Source organism: Mercenaria mercenaria, chromosome 15 (genome assembly GCF_021730395.1).
Source record: "Mercenaria mercenaria strain notata chromosome 15, MADL_Memer_1, whole genome shotgun sequence".
Lineage (NCBI taxonomy): Eukaryota > Metazoa > Mollusca > Bivalvia > Venerida > Veneridae > Mercenaria > Mercenaria mercenaria.
In genome coordinates, this window is record NC_069375.1 from 70,827,537 (window position 1) to 70,847,215 (window position 19,679).

Here is a 19,679-nt window from a genome sequence, read left to right on the forward strand (position 1 = left end):
AGATGCTCACTTTCAAGCTTTTTATTTTTATTTTTATTCCCTCCTCCCCCTGCTCATTTTTCAAAAATCTCCCGTAAAACGAAAGATAAAAAAACTCTGGCCTAATGTTACTTGTTTCCTGACTTGGATCATCATGTCCCCTAGATGCTTGTTCTAGTCCAAATCAGTGTCTTATGATGCTTACTTAAAAGTTATGTCCCTTGATGTCTGACTTATAATTTCAAAGTAATGTCCCTTTGATACTAACTTAAAAGCAGTGTCCATTGATGTCTGACTTATTCCTTGATGCTATATAAAAGGTAATGTCCTCTTGATCATGCTTGTCTTACCCTAGAGCAGTACTAAGAAGTTATGACTCTTGATGCCTGTCTTAACTTCAAAGTAATGTCTCTTGATGCCTGTCTTAACTTCAAAGTAATGTCCCTTGATGCCTACCTTAACTTCAAAATAATGTCCCTTGATGCCTGTCTTAACTTCAAAGTAATGTCCCTTGATGCCTGCCTTAATTTCAAAGTAATGTCCCTCGATGCCTGTCTTAACTTCAAAATAACGTCCCTTGATGTTTGATGCCTGACTTTACTATTAAAAATGTTATATCCTTCATGGCTGATTACGTCATACTTGTTGTGTTTGATTTATATCAAGGGTAATGGTAATATCCCATGATGTTTTGATTGGAAGAAACTAACTGTTAGACATTGAAGCCATTCAAATGACTATGTTAACTATAGATTGATTCAAGCTGTTCCAACATTGTTCTATTTTCAGTGTCAACAGAGAGGCTGTATAAAGCCCAGCAAACTGATGAGCTGTATGGATCACACCTTGAGGTTCCTTGCAATGAAAGTCTGCCAGGTAGTATATACAACTTATAACTTTATATTTTATTAAAGTGTGACTTGTAAAACATTAATAGCATTTTACATAATGTATAAAACAATCCTGTTAAAACAGTTTTACATCCAGCCATTATTGGCTTATGAGACACTAAAACAGTATAAAACATGAGTATATATGTACATTAAAATGTTTTGTTTATGTTGTCGACTATTATTTATTTGATGACACCCTCGCCATGACACAAAAACAATGATGTGATATTAGATCATAATAAACTCAGTTGAACAGAAAGTTCAGTGTCTAACCTCAGTCCAGCATTGTTGCTATATGAGGTTATAAAATTTTTGGTATCTAGCATAAGTTTTATCATTATATAAATGTATGAACATTTTTATGCCCCCGAAGGTGAGCATATTTAAATTGCACTGTCCGTCCGTCCGTGTGTGCATGCGTCCGGTAAATTCTTGTCTGGGCTCTTCCATCCATATATGGATTTTGAAAAAACTTGGCGTAAATGTTCACCATAATGAGACGATGTGTCATGTGCAAGAACCAGACCCCTAGCTCCAAGGTCAAGGTCGCACTTAGAGGTCAAAGGTTAACATGGTCTGTTTCGTGTCCGGTCCATAACTCTGCAATCCACAAAGGGATTTTGAATCAATTTGGCATAAATGTTTACCATAGTGAGTCGACGTGTCATGCACAAGATCCACACCCCTAGCTCCAAGGTCAAGGTCACACTTTTAAGTCAAAGGTTAACAGGGTATGTTTCGTGTCCAGTCCATAACTCTGCCATTCATGAAAGGATTTTGAAATTACTTGGCTTAAATGTTCCTCATAATGAGACGACGTGTCATGAGCAAGACCCACACCCCTAGCTCTAAGGTCAAGGTCACACTTAGAAGTCAAAGGTTAACATGGTCTGTTTCTTGTCCGGTCCATAACTCTGCCATTGATGAAGGGATTTTGAAATTACTTGGCATAAATGTTCCCAATAATGAGATGAGGTGTCATGTGCAAGACCCAGACCCCAAGCTCCAAGGTCAAGGTCACACTTAGAAGTTTCTTGTCTGGTCCATAACTCTGCCATTTATAGAAGCATTTGAAAATAATTTGACACAAATGTTTACCATATTGAGATGTGTCACGCTTATGACCGAGGCCTCTTAATGTCAAGGTCAAGGTCACAAAATGATACGCGATTTTTTGCGCATTCAGCTGTGACATTCTTTGGCATTTGTCACCAATAGTGACAGCTCTTGTTTGTAGCTGTGCCACATGTTTTGAACTTGCAAGCATAAATTTATATTTAGGATCCAAAAAGATTTTTGAATGAGCAATTTTAGTTACTAAGATTGGTGTCAGAATTGTTGAAGTTTGAAGTTTTTCCATAAAATTATGCAGCATGATATGACAAAAGATTTATAAAGATGGGAATAAAATATTTATGGTTTAATGCTAGTTGAGGTCACAAAAGATTTATGAAGTTGGATGTAAAAGTTTCATCATTGTTGCCACAGTCATGAGGTCTAAACTATTTTTCAAAGGTTAAGTTCTTGTCAGTGCTGCTCAGTTTAGGCAGATCCACTAAATTTGCTTCAACTCTGGCTGTTTGAAAAGATAGCTAGCCACAATTGTATAAAAACCTCTTGTATTTGAAGGGTCATGTTGGTGTAAAACTTAAACTCTTCATTTGTTTAGCTCCTAGATAGAAATCTGAAGGTCTCTTGTAATTTAAATTGAACTTAGATTTGCCAGTTTAGTTTATTAGATTATTACTAATTGGAGATATGACAAATTAATTTTGTTGAATATTGTAATTAAGAATCTTTTTATTTTGATGAGTTTTGTTGGATATTGAAATCTAAAGCATTATTTTATTATTAAGACCACCTGTTTTGTATGTGCAAATATTTCTTTATCTGGATCATGATTTTAAAGAATGATGTTTATTGTGTTAATATATTTTCGAGGTAATCTAAAGGGCAGATAACTTTTCTTCTATTGTTTTTATTTAATTGGCACACTGTGTTTTTTCAGTATTGGTTTATCTGTATAACAGAGAACAAATATATTTCCATGCATTAATTTATTTAATCATAAAAGTCATTTTCAGCATGGAAAAGAAGGGGCAGAGTATTTTAAGATTATTATGCCTCCCCCATAAACATGCATTAAGCTTGTCCGGCTTTCACAGGTCAGACTGCTGGCCTGATTTTGACGAAACTTCTCAGGAGTGATCAGTACCAGCCCTAGACCTGCATATTGCCAGCACATTCCACTTCACTATACAAAATGGCTACCAGAGCTAAAAATAGAAAAATCTTGTCCGGCTTTCGCAGGTCAAACTGCTGGCTGGATTTATAAAAAAAATTCACAGAAGTGATCAGCACCAACCCTAGTTGTGCATATCGCCGGCATGTTAAGCTTCACTGCACAAAATGGCTGCCAGAGCTAAAAATAGAAAAATCTTGACCGGCTTTCACAGGTCAAACTGCTGGCTGGATTTCAACAAAACTTCATAGAAGTGATCAGTACCGTAGGTGCACATAACGCCAACACGTTCTGCTTCGCTGCATAAAAATGGCCATCAGAGCTAAAAATAGAAAAATCTTGTCCGGCTTTCACAGGTCAAACTGCTGGCTGGATTTCAAGGAAACTTAACAGGAATGATCAGTACCAAGCCTAGTTATGCATATCATCGACACGTTCTGCTTTGCTGCACAAAATGGCCGCCAGAGCTGAAAATAGAAAAACCTTGTCCGGCTGTCACAGGTCAAACTGCTGGACAGATTTTGACGAAACTTCACAAGAGTGATCAGTACCAAGCCTTGTTGTGCATATTGCCAACACATTCTGCTTCACTGCACAATTGGCCACCAGAGCTAAAGGTCTACATAGGGGGAAGACATATGTTTTTGTGACAAAAACACCTTCTAGTTTTACTTGTTATGTCTCCCACCACACAGTGGTGTGGGAGACATACTGATTTACTCCAGTCTGTCTGTCTGTTTGTGTGTGTGTCTGTCACAAAGCTTGTCCGCACTCTTAGTTGAACATTTCTCATCCGATTTTCACCGAACTTGAACAAAATGTGTTTGACCATAAGACCTCAGCCAAGTTCGATAACTAGCCAAATCGGTCCAGGCATATTGGAGTTATGGCCCTTGAATTACCAAAAATCGGCCTTTTTACTTTTGTCCGCACTGTACTAAGTACAGCATTTCTCATCCGATCTTCACCAAACTTGAACAAAATACGTTTGACCATGAGACCTCGGCCAAGTTCAATAACTAGCCAAATCAGTCTAGACATTTTGAAGTTACGGCCCTTGAATTACTGAAAAATCAGCGTTTTTACTCTTGTCCGCTCTGTAAGTTGAACATTTCTCTTCTGATCTTCACCAAACTTAAACAAAATGTGTTTGACCATAAGACCTCAGCCAGGTTTGATAACTAGCCAAATCGGCCCAGGGACTTTTGAATTATGGCCCTTGAATTACTGATTGGATCCACTCGTTCAGACCACCTAATTGGATCCACTCGTATAAACCATCTAGAGAAACTAGACATTTTTCATACGGGCAGTTGTGGGAGTCATGTTCTTTTCTCAAAAGCATCTCTAGTTTGTTTTAGAATTGATGGACCTATTGCACTTATTTGTTTGTATGTGGCCTTATCAGAATCTGTATCTGTTTGTACATCCTTGCTAATCCCCAACTAATGTTGGAGGGGACTTATATGTTGCAGACCTCCCAGCACCCATTAGTCCATCAGTCACATAGTGGGATCCTGCTATAACTTTTAAAGTATAAGATATTTTAACCCTTATCATGCTGAACACAGCTGATTCTGCCTTTGCAACCAGTGTAGATCTTGATCAGCCTGCACTACTGTGCAGTCTGATCAAGATCTGCACTGTTCCCTATTAATAGCTAATGGTACTGTCCAACTTGAAAGATGGACAAGTTCATTCTATAAATTTAGCAGGGTAAGGTTTGATAAGAGCTTATGTTCTAATAGTAAAGACGATACATCCCAGCAGAGACATGTCAGTTCCAAAGTCTATTGTTTATTATGTCTGAAAAAGACATTATTTACACCTGCCTACAGTTAAGTCTTTGCATTTTGATCAGATCAGTATATTAGTTCAAAGCAATAAGTTGACTTTTTTGAAATTTGTACCTTTGTAATTCTTAAGTTTTCTATATATCCCTTACGAAAATGAAATATGGAAACAAGCTGGCATTAAGCTGCAAGGTAACTGTCAATAATCTGGTAACAGTCTGTCAAAAAAAAAAGGTAACTGGAAATAATCTGACTCCTACAGGGGAACAAACTTCCAAGAAAAAAAGTCTATCTGAAAATAACATGGACACTATTTCCATATTATTTCCAGTTTCTGGGAATAACCTGCAAACTATATGACAATAAACTGGCTCATAACAATCAGCATGTAAACACACTGACAATATTGTCAGCTTGTTTCCAGTGTCTGGAAGAAATCTGGCAGGAAAATGGCAAGGAACTGGAAATAAAAAACATAATTTCTATAATCAAATTGATATGGCAACACACTGGAATTGTAAACAAGAGCTGTTGGAGGACAGCAATGCCTCAACAGCCTTGTCAATTGAATGAAGACAAAAGTCGGAAAAGGGGAATATCTTGTAAAACTGCAAAACAGGATTATGGAACCTGCACAGTGCATATCAGCTTATGGCAGTGGACAAGTGTGTGAAGTTTCAATCCATTTCCATTAGTGAGTACCAGCTTACATACAAAAAACTTAAGCAAAAAATGCTATGTGGAAAAAAGGGGCATAATTTTGAAAAAAAAAAGTTATGGGACCTGCTTAGTGCATGTCAGATCATGACAGTGAACAAGTGTGTAATTAGTTTCAATCCATTCCCATAAGTGAGTACTGAGATACCAGCTTACATACAAAACTTTAACCTTCTAAGTCGAAAAAAAGGCCATAATTTTCTAAAAAAAAAAACATACGGGCATGTCCAATAACTCGGCTATTCTTTGAATAGTCGAGATAAAAATTACATAAGTGACAATATTGTAATGAATTTTCTGTCTGTCTGACAGTACAGTGGATATAAATTTACTCTGAGAGCAGATTCTGGCAATGCACTGGCTACACACTGACAATACACTGACAATATACCCATCTTAGCAATTTTCACAGCAAAACAAATATTACAAGACACCTTATCAAAATGGCCGAGTATTGCATTTTTCCCTCCAAAATTATTTTCAGTTTTCAATAGTTTTCCAGCATTGATGGGCACATTGTAAAGGTACTTTTTCATCATTTTACAGTATTTTTTTCATTGTAACACAGATTCTGTCCGCAACAAGTATTTGTGCTAAACAGATACAGAAAATTTAAAAGTCATGTATTTCGCTACCCTGTAAAATTAAACTTGCAAATTTACCATAATCTCCTTTGGTTTCAATATTATATTATGATAATTGAAATATTGCAAATCTTAATTGGTATTAAAATTGAGTCACAAGCAAATGAAGGTTTTAAGTCACATTAAAATTCATATTAAACCATTAATAAAGATAAATAGAGAAAAATATATACTGACACTAAACTGGAAACAAACTTCCCATACACTGACAATGCTATGACAATACAATGGTAATAAAGACAATTTTCCTAGGGGAAATAAATAAAATTAGTAATACTGAGTAAGCAAGTGATATATTGGGATACTAGTCCATCTTAAGCTCAGTTGGTAGAGCGTCGATCTACGGATCATGGGGTCGCGAGTTCGATCTTCGGACGGGGCTTATGTTCTCCCTGACTATTTGATAAACGACATTGTGTTAGAAATCATTAGTCCTCCACCTCTGATTCATGTGGGGAAGTTGGCAGTTACTTGCGTGGGAACAGGTTTGTACTGGTACAGAATCCAGTAACACTGGTTAGGTTAACTGCCCCCTGTTACATTACTGAAATACTGTTGAAAAACGACGTTAAACAAAAACAAACAAACAAGACTAGTCCATCTGCCACACTAATGTATAAGTGCTCATAACTTTGTACTGCATGAAGGAATTTAGTTAAAACTTTAAATAATGATTCCAGTTTGCTAAAGTGTTTCTCTTATCCATGTAAGAGAGCCTGGCATGTTGTGACTGACTTTACACTGACAATACAATGACAACACACTGGCAATATGCCAGTGTGTTGTCAGAAAAATATTTCCAGTTGACTGGCTGCGCACTGACAATACAAGGACAACAGACTGGAAAGTCCAAAAAGCCGCTTGTTGTCAGTTGTGTATCCAGTGTGTTGCCAGATTGACATTGCATACCAGTTTGTTGTCAGCTTGTTGTCAGTGTTTTATTTCCAGATACCTCTATATAATTTAGCTCCTTCAAATAATTTTATATGAAAAATCAATGAAATTTTGTTAAAAGGTCATTACAAACATCACTGACAACAAACTGCATATAAACTGACAGCAGACTGGAAGTTAAATTGTACAGCTGGTTTTCAGATCTGGAAATTAGCTGACAAGTACATGGACACATGATGGTTATTCAGTGGCAACACACTGGGTCAGTTTATTGTCAGCTCTGGAAATAGGCTGGCAAGTAACTGGATTTAAGAGTATTATTCACTGGAAACACACTGGACATAAACTGACCATACACTGACAATAGGGACGGTTTTTCGTAAGGGATCTTTCAACTCCATAAATGATATTAAACATTTTTTCACTAAGGATACAAGTGCAGTTTAATGTCATAGAAGGTGATGAATTGGTAGGCATTTGATAAACATTTGTAACAAATTCTTTCTATTGTACCTTAATAGTTTCCCACTGGGAACATACATTCCTTAAGCCAAATGGTTTGGACATAAGTGATTCATGAAACTTTTGTGTAAAAAGGCCTACATTCATAGATTAACAATTAACACAAGTCTTTGATACTAAAAATTGTTTCAACATTTATTTTAATAATTAAAGAACCATCTGATACATTTATTTTGATAATTAAAATAATGTTTTGATAAAGGTTTGAACTATATGTACAAGCTGCCTGTCAGTTCTATTAATCCCTCTCCAATACCTTTTATAAGGGAAGCAACTCAGTGAATTGTATTTGAATGTTAAGAAAGAATTTGTTCCCCTGTTCAATGGGAAAATATTTTGAAAGAGTAGTTTCCATTAGATGTAAAGCACATGATCTATTGTAAAATCATTATTATATCCTTTTGCCTACCTCGGTTGTGCAACAGAATTTAAACAAAAATAGTGTCATAACAAGTATGTTCACTACCGTAAAGGGATAATTATTTATTTATGAAATTGGACGGAATGTTGTCTTAGCAAACCCCTTTTGGGATATTTATGAAATTATGGTGGAATGTTTGTCTTATCAAGACAACACATTGTGCCGTCATGTTCACAAATGAACATCAGCTATTTACCTTGACTTTGGTGTTTAGTCCGTAAGGTCTTATTACATCTAAAGAATCTATAATACAATCAATACAATCAATCTGAAGCACAGAATGCGACCAAGACAAACAATAGCAGACTCATTTTGGTAATGGATTCAAAATTATGAAACCTGGTGTTGTCCCCTGAAACTAGCCTATGCAGAATTGTGTTATGCATTTAAATTGAATGGGTTTCATGATCCCAGTTGACAAGGATATATAACAATACTTAATCCAGCTAGGGGAAGACTTTTCTTGGCTGCAGCAGTTTGCATATAAAGTACTAAATAAAATTTGTAAGAAGCATGGAATGCAACCAGTAAAAGAACAGCAAGTATTTCTGCAGCTCAGCAAGTATTTCTGCAGATGAAATCACTAATATTTTATACTTACAAAATTTCATTATACTTATTTCTGATGCTGTGATTAGACTTATACCTTACCCTGCTAAATTTCTGTAATGAACTGGTCCATCTTTCAATTTGGACAGTACCATTGACTGCTAAAAGGGTTGCTTACCACAAAGATACTGACTGAATAGCGAACAATGCAGATCTTTATCAGACTGCATGGATGTGCAGACTGATCAAGATCTACACTGGTTGCAAAGGCAGAAGTAATTTTGTCCAGCATGATAAGACTTAAGCTTCTACCCCAGGCATTATAACACTGCTTCATAGAATTTAGTCTGTTCAGACCTAATGTTTTGTTCATGGGAGAGAACTCTTGAGACTATTCAAATTCTGTTTAATTATGTCCCTTTTCTTCTCAAAACATTAGATAATCAGAGCCAGGACTGAGGAAGTCAGAATTATTTACAGATTTTTTTTCTAAAAAAAGAAGAAAAAAAAGATTATCTAGTCGGTGGCCAGACTACATAGAATTATGAATATTTCAGTCCTATACTCAGTTTCTATCCAGACAACACCCACCTGACACACAATATATTCTGCAGGGAATGCTAGTCTAAGGGATTAAATACCGGTACTTGTTCTTTATTATGATTTTTGTGTGACAATGGAAAAAAAAAAAATTTATTCTTTCAGATTTGACACGGAGCTATGATTCGGCACTTTTTCCACCAAAGAGACGACATGTTCTCAAGAAATTCTTCCGTATGTATTACCTACAATTTTTTATAGATCTATTAAAAGTGAAACCTTTGCTATATACCCCTGCGAAGAGAGACCACCTGGTTCAAAGCTGTACTCGTTACTTTTTATCTCAGTAGTATAGGTGGATGGTCCGGCGTCCATCAGCTATTGTCCAACTTCCTGCATTAACATTTTATACTTAAACGTCTTCTCCTCTGAAACTACTGGTCAGAATTGCACTAAATATTATCGATAGCGTCCTGGCATGGACTTCTATCAATTTTGTTCAAATGGTTCACCTTGGATTGAACCACTTGATGGATATTCATCAAATTTGGCCTGTAGCATCATTAGAAGGCCCTTTCTTAATTTTTTCCAATAGAGATAGTTTTTGCCCCTTTAAGGGGCCACTAGGGCTCAAAATAACAATACCTTTTAATGACTACTTCTCATAAACAGCTAAACAGATTTTCAATAATCTTGGTCTGTAGCATCATTATTATAAGGTCCTCCCAAAATTTTGCCAGTTGGGGGTCGTTTATCTCCTTTTTAGGAGCCACTATAGTTAAAACTAGAAATGCCTTTTAAATGACTTCTTCTCAAGAACCGCTTAATGGATCTTCATGCAATCTTGATTTGTAGCATCATTTTGAGGTCCTTTTTGGTGATATGGCTGACTGATTAAGGTCACCCACTGGTATTAGTGTATTTCTATTCTCTATAAATGTGTTTTAATCTTGATTCGGTAACTTTTGTAATCCTCATGGCTCATCTTTTCAAAATGCTACAAAAATTCAATAAATGGCATGTAGGCAATATACTATCAATAGAAGCAAATAGATTCACAGTATTGTTTGCCTTACCTATTGACCTTATAAAGACAGTTGGCTCTCTTTTTATCAGATCGTCCATTGATTTGTTTACAGAACATTTTTGTAGGCGACTATTAGGTTGACATAATGCCAATATCTGGTGGACATCGGAAGCCATTAAGGACGTTTTGTATTTGTTTATGTCGGTGGAGTCTTGTATGGGATAGACTGCTGTTTCGATATTTACAGTCGATATTCACAGTCGCATGAATGGCATCTCTTAGTCAACTAGTTTGTAAATGAGTGCAAAGAATTTAGCATGAAGGGTTTGGTTTTAAAGTGATGTCAGGACTTTCAATAAGTAATTACAGTAACACATTTGAATAAACCGGATTTCAATAATTTCTATTTTATCTGGAATTGAAAAGACTGAAATATTTAGGCCCCTATGTAACATACGTCAGTTTGAATCATTAAGGTATATTTGTGAAATGATTTTTCAGAGAAGGCATGTCTCTGGAACCTGCTAGAAATTCCACACACCCTTTAACCATGATTTTTTACTAGTAATGGCCATTTTAACAGATTATGCTCTTGGAGAGAGACTTTTGTGTGGGGAGACTTCTGTGAACATTCAACTAAATATAAATGTTGAGGTGAAATTATACACTTCTACTCTCTGATTGGCTAGCACTGCTGGAACTGGAACTTTTGGCCATCATTATAGTCTGATATGTTGCTGTCTATGAGATTGAGAGTAGTTTAAGTTGCACCTCCCTACCAGACTCAAAAAGTATTTTGATCTGTAGTCATGAAACATTATAGCTTGTTATTCATTGTGTAAAGTTGTACACCTACTGTAGTGTTTTATGGGCCAGAGTTATGGCCCTTGACTTAGTCAAAAATATATATATAAGGCCCTGAAAGGCAGTTGGTTTGACGTCAGGATGTCCTTGAGGCATTGCCAACATATCAACTTACTTTGTGTATTTACTTTGCTCACAATACATTGATTGTTTATGTCTATAATTGGACTGATGGTATCTTGCTATTGTACACTGAAATACTTGATCAAAGGAAGTAACATATTGCATTTTACATGTTTGTGCAGTTACCAATACTATACTTATGTAAATAAGTTTGCGAGATAGATGTTTGGTACCATTCCAGGTTTGTGTAGGTGGTTAAGCAGTCATTAATATTTAGCCTCATGTTGGCAAGTGATTTGGCAAGCGATTCTGCCTTTGCGACCAGTTCAAGTCCATGCAGGCTGATCATGGTCTGCACTGTTTACTTTTCAGTCAGAAAATTTTCATTGACCACTCCTAATAGTAAATGGTACTGCCCAGATTGAATGATGGATCAGTCCATTGTAAGAAATGTAGCAGGGTAAAAGCTAGTATTCATAGTGGACTATTTTTTTGTGGATTTCATGGTAACGGTTCAATCCACAAAGTTAAATCCCAACAAGTAACCAAACTTTCCCTGATGTTTACCTTAAATATTTGAAGTCCATGAATTTGTATCCCTACAAAATGGTCTTGTTTACCTAAACTATGAAATTTTATGCCTGCAAAAAAAAAATTAACATGATTTTTCATATGTGAAAGCTCTACTCTGTGTGTTTGAGCCCTATACTAAGATCGCTGTATGAGGAAGCCATCAAGGTAGATGGTTCTATCCTGGTGCTAGCCGATCATGCCAGAAAAAATACCTTGCTGATAACCCTGGGTCTTTCTCCACTAAGGTGCTCTTTTACTGTAAAATCATATAATCTAATGGGTACACGGTTCTGTGGTTTTGGCAACGTCTGCAGTTTCAGTGGGGGATAAATTTGTGGACTGATACTGATACTATATCGAAGGGAAGTTTACTTTTTAAATTTCATTTTGAGGATTGACACACCATAAAATTCACAGAAAGTAGTCCCGTTATGTATTGATTTCTGAGTAGTCAGTAGTTGTTTTGGTGTTATATAGAACCAACACAGAGATAGTTATCTTCTTACTAATACATTCAAGGAAATTGTTACTCCAGTAAATATTGTAGAATTAGTCAAACCTGTGTACCAGGAGGTGACACAACCTGACTGCTTAACACAGGTTGTTGCGTATGACTGGCTAAAATTAGAACAACAAGTCACATAGGGAATTTAGCTGAGTTACTGTGTAAGAAAAGTGGCTATTTAATACAGGTGACCGCTAAGGCAGATTCAATTGTAGTGAAAATCGGCCACTGTTTCTCACACGAAAAATGTAATTAAACAAGCATACTTCCAGGTTAGCTGGTCAAATAACAAAATAATTATGTATAACATTTTTGGTTACTAGGTATATCAGTTTGATTGTATTTATTGACACCAATATACTAACTTGCTTCTAGTTATATTCATATCCATAAAAATTAATGTTTACACGAAAAATCCCAGGGGCCATTTCCCCTCCCACTTCAGTAATAATTTATAACTACTTAGGACCACATTAACATACTGTTAATGTTGTTGTTTTGGGCAGATTGAATATTTAAGCCAGGCATTTTTTGTTGTTGTTAATTTAAACAAATTACATGAAGAATAGAAAATCTTGAAAATAAAGGAAAATATATTTGAGTATTAGACTATATAAGATGATAATTAAATAATAAAACTGATAGTTTCTCTTTGAACCAATTGAAAAACTTTTATAATTCAATTTGATCACAATGGGAAAGCAATTTTTTCTGAAGAACACAACATGGTAATGACATGTCAATTCTGCATTAAGTCGTCATGCCCTCACGCCTGATACCAGAAGCAGGTGTGACAAATATAACAATGAGAGAATAAGATAAAAGGCGAAATATCAATTAAGACAATATTTGAATATTGGTTATGGTAGCTGTAGTTGGACCAGACTTTCTCCATGGTCATAAGATCAATAATTTGTCACCAACAGAATCGTTTAAATCTGATTTACAGCTGGCCTTAAATAGCGAGTGCATAATGACATGACGGCTTTAACCTTTAAACCACTATATATAAGTGTATATAATTATGTTAGTCGTCAATCGTCATTCTTTCTTCATGTAGTTTAACTGTTTTAAAGTATTGGAGTAAATATTATACAGATGTCGGATATTGATAGGGTAGTGTGTGGTTATTGAAATATCTGTATCTTTTAAAGGAAAACGACTTATATCACGGAAAATATAATCGTGATTGTGTTGTTTTTTTTTCTGGTGTTTTATAACTAGTACCGGTTACACTTAAGAGGAATATGTGACTTGACTTTCCTCAGCTTCACTTTCAAAATGATAAGTGTTTGTTGTATATTAGTTTGTACATTAATAATGGTGTTTGAAATGTGAGGTTATTGTGAAAAGTTGTGGCATAATACTAGGTTAATTTTGTGATTGGATGAAAAAAGGCTTTACCATGGAAGACTAAATTGTAACACATTTTGCAGTTAAATTGTTTTGTTCACATAACCTTACAGAAATATCGTAAGTGGATTTAAAATAAATTCTAACAATATTTTAAAAACCCAATATGGATGAGTTATCTACCCCTAAAATGGACAGAAAGCAAAGTAAGAGGTTTTCTCGACGATTCTCCTACAGTATACGGAGAACATTCAAGAGGAAACGAAAGAGGGCTCCAATTAAAGGTCAGTTACTCTTCTATAATTCTTACAGATTTTGTTTCAAATATTTATCTCAACTTTTCTTATACCCCGATGTCCAAAATGTGAATTTGTCATGTACACTAAATGATTAAAAGGAATGATTATTGTTTTTCATGAAAATATAGATAAATTATGGGAAAATTGATGTTATTTTCTGTTCCTTAAATATTGTACAGTTTGTTGTTGTTGTTTTTTTCATTCGTATCCTTATATGGAATGCATATATATGGCTGCGGTAATTTCAGGAAGTAACAGTTCCCTATTTCCTTGAGCAGTTTTTCCTGTGTGTGGTAGTCGATGTTTTTTTCAATAGACAGTTAGACTCAAGTATTCTTAATATAACCAAAGCTGGCTAGTGCTATGGATGTTTTATCAATGGAAACAACTTAAAATCCAATTATCTTGTCTAGACGGTGGGTACTTCCGTACTTCCGCCTGGAATGGAATATTTCCCAGAAAATGAATCAAACAGAGCTGTTATAGACAGAATTGTTAGTTTTTTTCCTGCATCCGCAGTTTTTATTGGCAGGATAGATGAACAGAGATGACAAACTTATTTACTGTGATTGATTCCATGGCAGAACACTGGTTCATATTTACTTCATTGGCACCCATGGCAGTTATATTTTGCGAAAATTTAGCACTTCACTAGCACTGTAATTTTGTAATTTTGCAAAGTTTAAAATAATTATATTATATTTAATTGAAGGAAAACTTTTTTGCATGGCCTGTTTTTCTGTCGACACTTCATTTCCGATCAATAATTGGAGAATCATATGACCTAGAATCTTCAAACTTCAAAGGATGGTTAAGTTATGGAATAGACAACTTCTATTGTTTTTGGAGTCAGTCCATCAAAGGTCAAGGTCACAGGGGCCTGAACATGGAAAACCGTTTCCAATCAACTTCTTGAGAACTGCTGGAAACAGAATGTTGAAACTTTGTAGGATGATTTGACATCCACAGTAGATCACCCCCTATTGTTTTTTGGGTCATTCCTTCAAAGGTCAAGGTCACAAGACCCTGAAGATGAAAAAACGTTTCTGATCTTTAACTTGAGAACCACTTAACCCAGAACATTGAAACTAATTCATAGAATGATTGGACATGCTAAGTAGATAATGCCTCTATTGCATTTCAGTCACTAAACCAACCATCAGTGTCTCTTTGATTTTGCTCCAGCTTGCCTATTACTACTATGCTATGGGGGAGTGTTTTTCTACAAAAGTATCTTCTAGGTACATTATTTTGTTGAAATATTTCCCCAATAATGATATGTCAATGAAACCCTTTTGAATTGTCTTCCTTACAATAACTTAAAGACTTAAAAATTGATCGTTATTTATTTTTTCATGTTTTTATACCTTAGACTGAAACCCAACCAAAGTATTTCATTCAAATACAAAATATCTATATAAGAATTGTTAGATATTTTTCTTGTCTTTTCATTATTACCTGCCCAAAAAAGTGTGACTTGAAATTGGATACACCCTTATCACAGTGACATCAAAAGCTTCTGTACTCTAACTTTACTACAGGCTACTTAAGGCAGGTGATTTTTCTTGCAACACAATTAACCTATCTGTGGAGGACTTGGCAAAAAATATATATATATATTTATATACAGTAGAACTAAAATGTTCGCTCAAACTGGACCGAGGACCAGCAAAGTTTCTTTGAGTAGTTGTATAATCTTGAGCCACCGAAACAAGATACAACGGAGGGATTTTGGTGGGACCAGATGATGAGTAACCTAAATTATGTAATAATTTGTTAAAAAAAGTTAATTGTGGAAGGAGACTGGAGAGGAAGGTTAAGTTGTTAGAGCTATGGAAATCTGATGAGCTAAGTAGGGTGACCATGACTCTCTTGTTATTTATTAAGATGACACCTGCTAAAATTATATGAATTTTAAGTATTTAAATTGGCTATGTAAAAAATTCTGAGAAGGTGCTAGTTGTAATTATACTCTAAGTAACGTAAATTATAAGCACAAACACACGATTTTCTATTTTCAAGCCGAACTTGTTGAAATATTTTATCAGTAGGACATGTAGTCAAGTCAGGGACACTTCAGAAATAATCATTATGATAAATTGACATTTAAATATTGTGTTACAATATATGATCCTTCAGGTATATCATATAGTAATAAATGTTTTCAGCTCTTGTTATATACATTTATGTATTAAATAAAATTCATAGCTCAGGGCTTAAATTGTATTAAAATATGCACAATTGGTAGCATATAACATAATTGCCATTTTAGATATTCACTGAAAACTGAAAATTAATATCTGACATACTGATTGTTGTTGTTTTTTACTTAATTATGAAGGAAATATGATAAGGAAGTTGATTGATTATATATGGTCGTTAACATGTGATTAATGATTGATTCATAGCTGTAGGGATAGGTTGAGGTAAAGATCAGTCATAAAACGACTCTTGTGTCCAGTTTTATATGACATTGGACTAAGTTTTATTTGTTTTGGTCAGCTTCTGGCTAGCTGTTACATTTGTAATGTATAACAGAAGTCTTATTTGACTTTGGCACACTATTTAAGAGCAAATTTCATGAATTTAAGAAATTTGCAAAAATATCCGCCAGTATATATTTCCATGTACACCAAGACAAGTCAGTATGGTCTGGTTAAGATAAATAAACTTGGCTTTAGCATTTCAGTTCTGGGGGATTCACAAATATTTCTGCTTGTTGAAACATCTGAAATCGGCAGTTTGCAAACTTTTTGACCTGCAAATATACTGTGTGTATTTCTTATTGAAAATAACTTTTTTATTAATAATATTTAATGTAACCATAGAGTACATCACTGGTTTAAGTGCTTGGAAAATGCATTGCTTGGTCCGCTTGTAAATAATAGTAGGAAAGGACTGAGGGATGACTGCAACTTGCACAAGCAACAGGTGTAATATTTTGCTGCCCTGACAACAATTATAACATTTTACTGCCCAAGCAACAAGTGTAACATTTTGCTGCCCAAGCAACAATTGTATCATTTTACTGCCCTGACAACAAGTGTAACATTTTAAGACTGTAGGAACAAGTGTAACAATTTGCTGTCCTAGCAACAAGTGTAACATTGTACTGCCCTGACAGCAATTGTAACATTATACTACCCTTGCAACAAGTGTAACATTTTGCTGCCCTAGCAACAAGTGTAACATTTTGCTGCCCAAGCTACAAGTGTAACATTTTACTGCCCAAGCAACACAACAAGCATAAGGTTTTACTGCCCTAGCAACAAGTTTAAGATTTTACTGCCCTAGCAAGAAGTTTAAGATTTTACTGCCCTAGCAACAAGTTTAAGATTTTACTGCCCTAGCAAGAAGTTTAAGATTTTACTGCCCTAGCAACAAGTGTAACATTTTACTGCCCAAGCAACAAGTGTAACGTTTTACTGTCCAAGCAACAAGTGTAACATTTTACTGTCCAAGCAACAAGTGTAACATTTTACTGTCCAAGCAACAAGTGTAACATTTTGCTGCCCAAGCAACAAATCTGTCAGTCTTGATCTCGCTTCATTGTAAAAAATAATTTAAATGCCGCTTGTGGGATAACAGTTGGGACAATTTCAGACACAGATTATAAAATTCAGTCCTTATCAATTATAGGCCAATTTCCATAATAATCTGCCCAAGGGGACAGCGTTATTTAGGAATTACTAACAAATTGTGCCAAATGATTTCTTGAGCCATCTGTTTGCTTGTTTCTTTAAATTGTATGGCTAATTTGAATAATTGATTTCTTTCTATTTCATGGCGGATGATTTTTAATTTTTGGTAACAAAATGGTGGTAGCTTTGTTACAATTACGATAAATCAAATTACGAGCACAAATATTGAATGCTTTTGTCCGAAGAGGAATTGACCCTATATGGTTGCAGTTTATTTGTATTAACATGAAATTGTTAGATTTTATCATGTAATGTCAAAAATTATTCATTTAAATGGTATGTTATTTAGTTATTTTGACATTTTTAATTGTAAAATTTGTTCAAGATTTAGTAGGTATCCTGAAGTATTTGTGAAATAATTGTTGGCATTTTCGTATTTAAAAAAAGATTGAATTGAAGTTTTTAAGCATAAAACTGAAAATTTGACCAGTAATCTTGATTTTATAGTATTTCAGCTACTAATTAAGGATTAAAATTATCTATTTTAGGTAAGTATTTTACCTGTGTTTGTGGAAGAACATTATTATTTACAAAATTTTGCATTGACTATTTTGAAGACTTTGACAGTGAAATAAAAACAACAAAACAATCAAGACTCAACCCTAAGGGCTGCATAATTATTGTACTGTGATGTCAGTAATATTTTTGGGTGACTAATTTTTGTAGATTCTATTGCTGAGTCAGTCTATGAAATTTAATCCAAGGAACATGCATGACTGTAAAATTCAAATTTGTTTTATTTTCAAGAAACAAGTTGAAATAGTTCTATATGTAACAGTTACTTTAGTAACGTTACTGCATGGTTTAATTTTATGTCTTTAGTCTCAGTGCTTCAAATATAAATTTTAAACAAAATTAGTAAAAGGATTCCAATGAAACACAGTTGTTAAGGTGCTTTTTGCGCATTGTGCATTGACTTGGCCTTTTTCTTGAAGGTCAGTGTCACTTGGGAGCTTTCCTTACTTGATATTGAAATTCTCGTGTTTTCATTATGAACAATTATTACATACTTAATTATACATTTCGTTAAGTTACAGTTGGACCGGAAACGTCAGTATTCTTCCATATTGATGTTCAAATTTCATATCGGGTGCGTGACATCATTAATTTTGTGATAATTCAGTTTCATGCATGTTGTCACGTTCAAAAGTTCCTTAACATGATATTTTCATTTTTACTTAGACTAAAGAACAATTTTATATCATTTATATAATAATTACAAGACTTTATTTAGTATGTGGTGTGTAATAAAAAGATTATTAGATTTGCATTGAGAAATATGCACCTGTTCTTTTTTCTCCTAAAGTCGTGCAATATTTCCACTGCAAAATTTGTGCATATTTAATAACCTATAAACATTGACCAACAACTAGTTTTGGCATTCCATCATTCCAGAAAATAACTTCGGAAAAAGAAGCCAAAAGAAATTATTGATAGGCAAACATGGGAAAAATACTTGTGCACGCATTATGACTGGTAAACATAAAATACAGTAGCTAGTGAAATAGTGGTAAACATCACCAGGTTCATGACCTTTTAAGATGATATTATGATATCAGTATTAATAGTGTTATTTCCGACAGGAAATATTTGGTCTGATTAAAGAGTAACATTGTTCATTTGGCGTTAGTTTAATCGCTTAAGTCGATCAGCATAATTTGGTCAATGGACGTTTTAGAGAGTACCAGATGTTGACTGATATTATAAACTGGAGAAAATGTAAAAAGTAATATTCACCCTTATGAAAAACCTTCCCTATTGTCAGTGTGTGGTCAGTTTATGTCCAGTGTGTTTCCAGTCAATAATACTCTAAAATCCAGTTACTTGCCAGCCTATTTCCAGAGCTGACAATAAACTGATCCAGTGTGTTGCCACTTAATAACCATTATGTGTCCATGTGCTTGTCAGCTGATTTCCAGACCTGAAAACTAGCTGTAAAATTTAACTTCCAGTCTGCTGTCAGTTTATATACAGTTTGTTGTCAGTGATGTTTGTAATGACGTTTTAACAAAATTTCATTGATTTTTCATATAAAACTATTTGAAGGAGCTAAATTATATAGAGGTATCTGGAAATAAACACTGACAACAATCTGGCAAC

At 34.7% G+C, this 19,679-nt stretch overlaps 1 protein-coding gene across 9 annotated transcripts in view; it reads left to right on the plus strand.

Moving 5' to 3' along the window:
• The window catches only part of LOC123558132 (disabled homolog 2-interacting protein-like), a 207,598-nt gene that overhangs the window by 47,701 nt on the left and 140,218 nt on the right, over positions 1-19,679 (plus strand). For 8 of the 9 annotated variants that reach the window (XM_053525640.1, XM_053525641.1, XM_053525637.1 and 5 more), the window contains 2 exons: positions 769-855; positions 9,360-9,428. In XM_053525640.1, the coding sequence (XP_053381615.1) occupies positions 769-855; positions 9,360-9,428 (156 nt within the window). Of the gene's footprint in view, positions 1-768; positions 856-9,359; positions 9,429-13,278; positions 13,864-19,679 lie in introns of those variants that run through there. The other variant, XM_053525645.1, reaches the window with a different exon arrangement.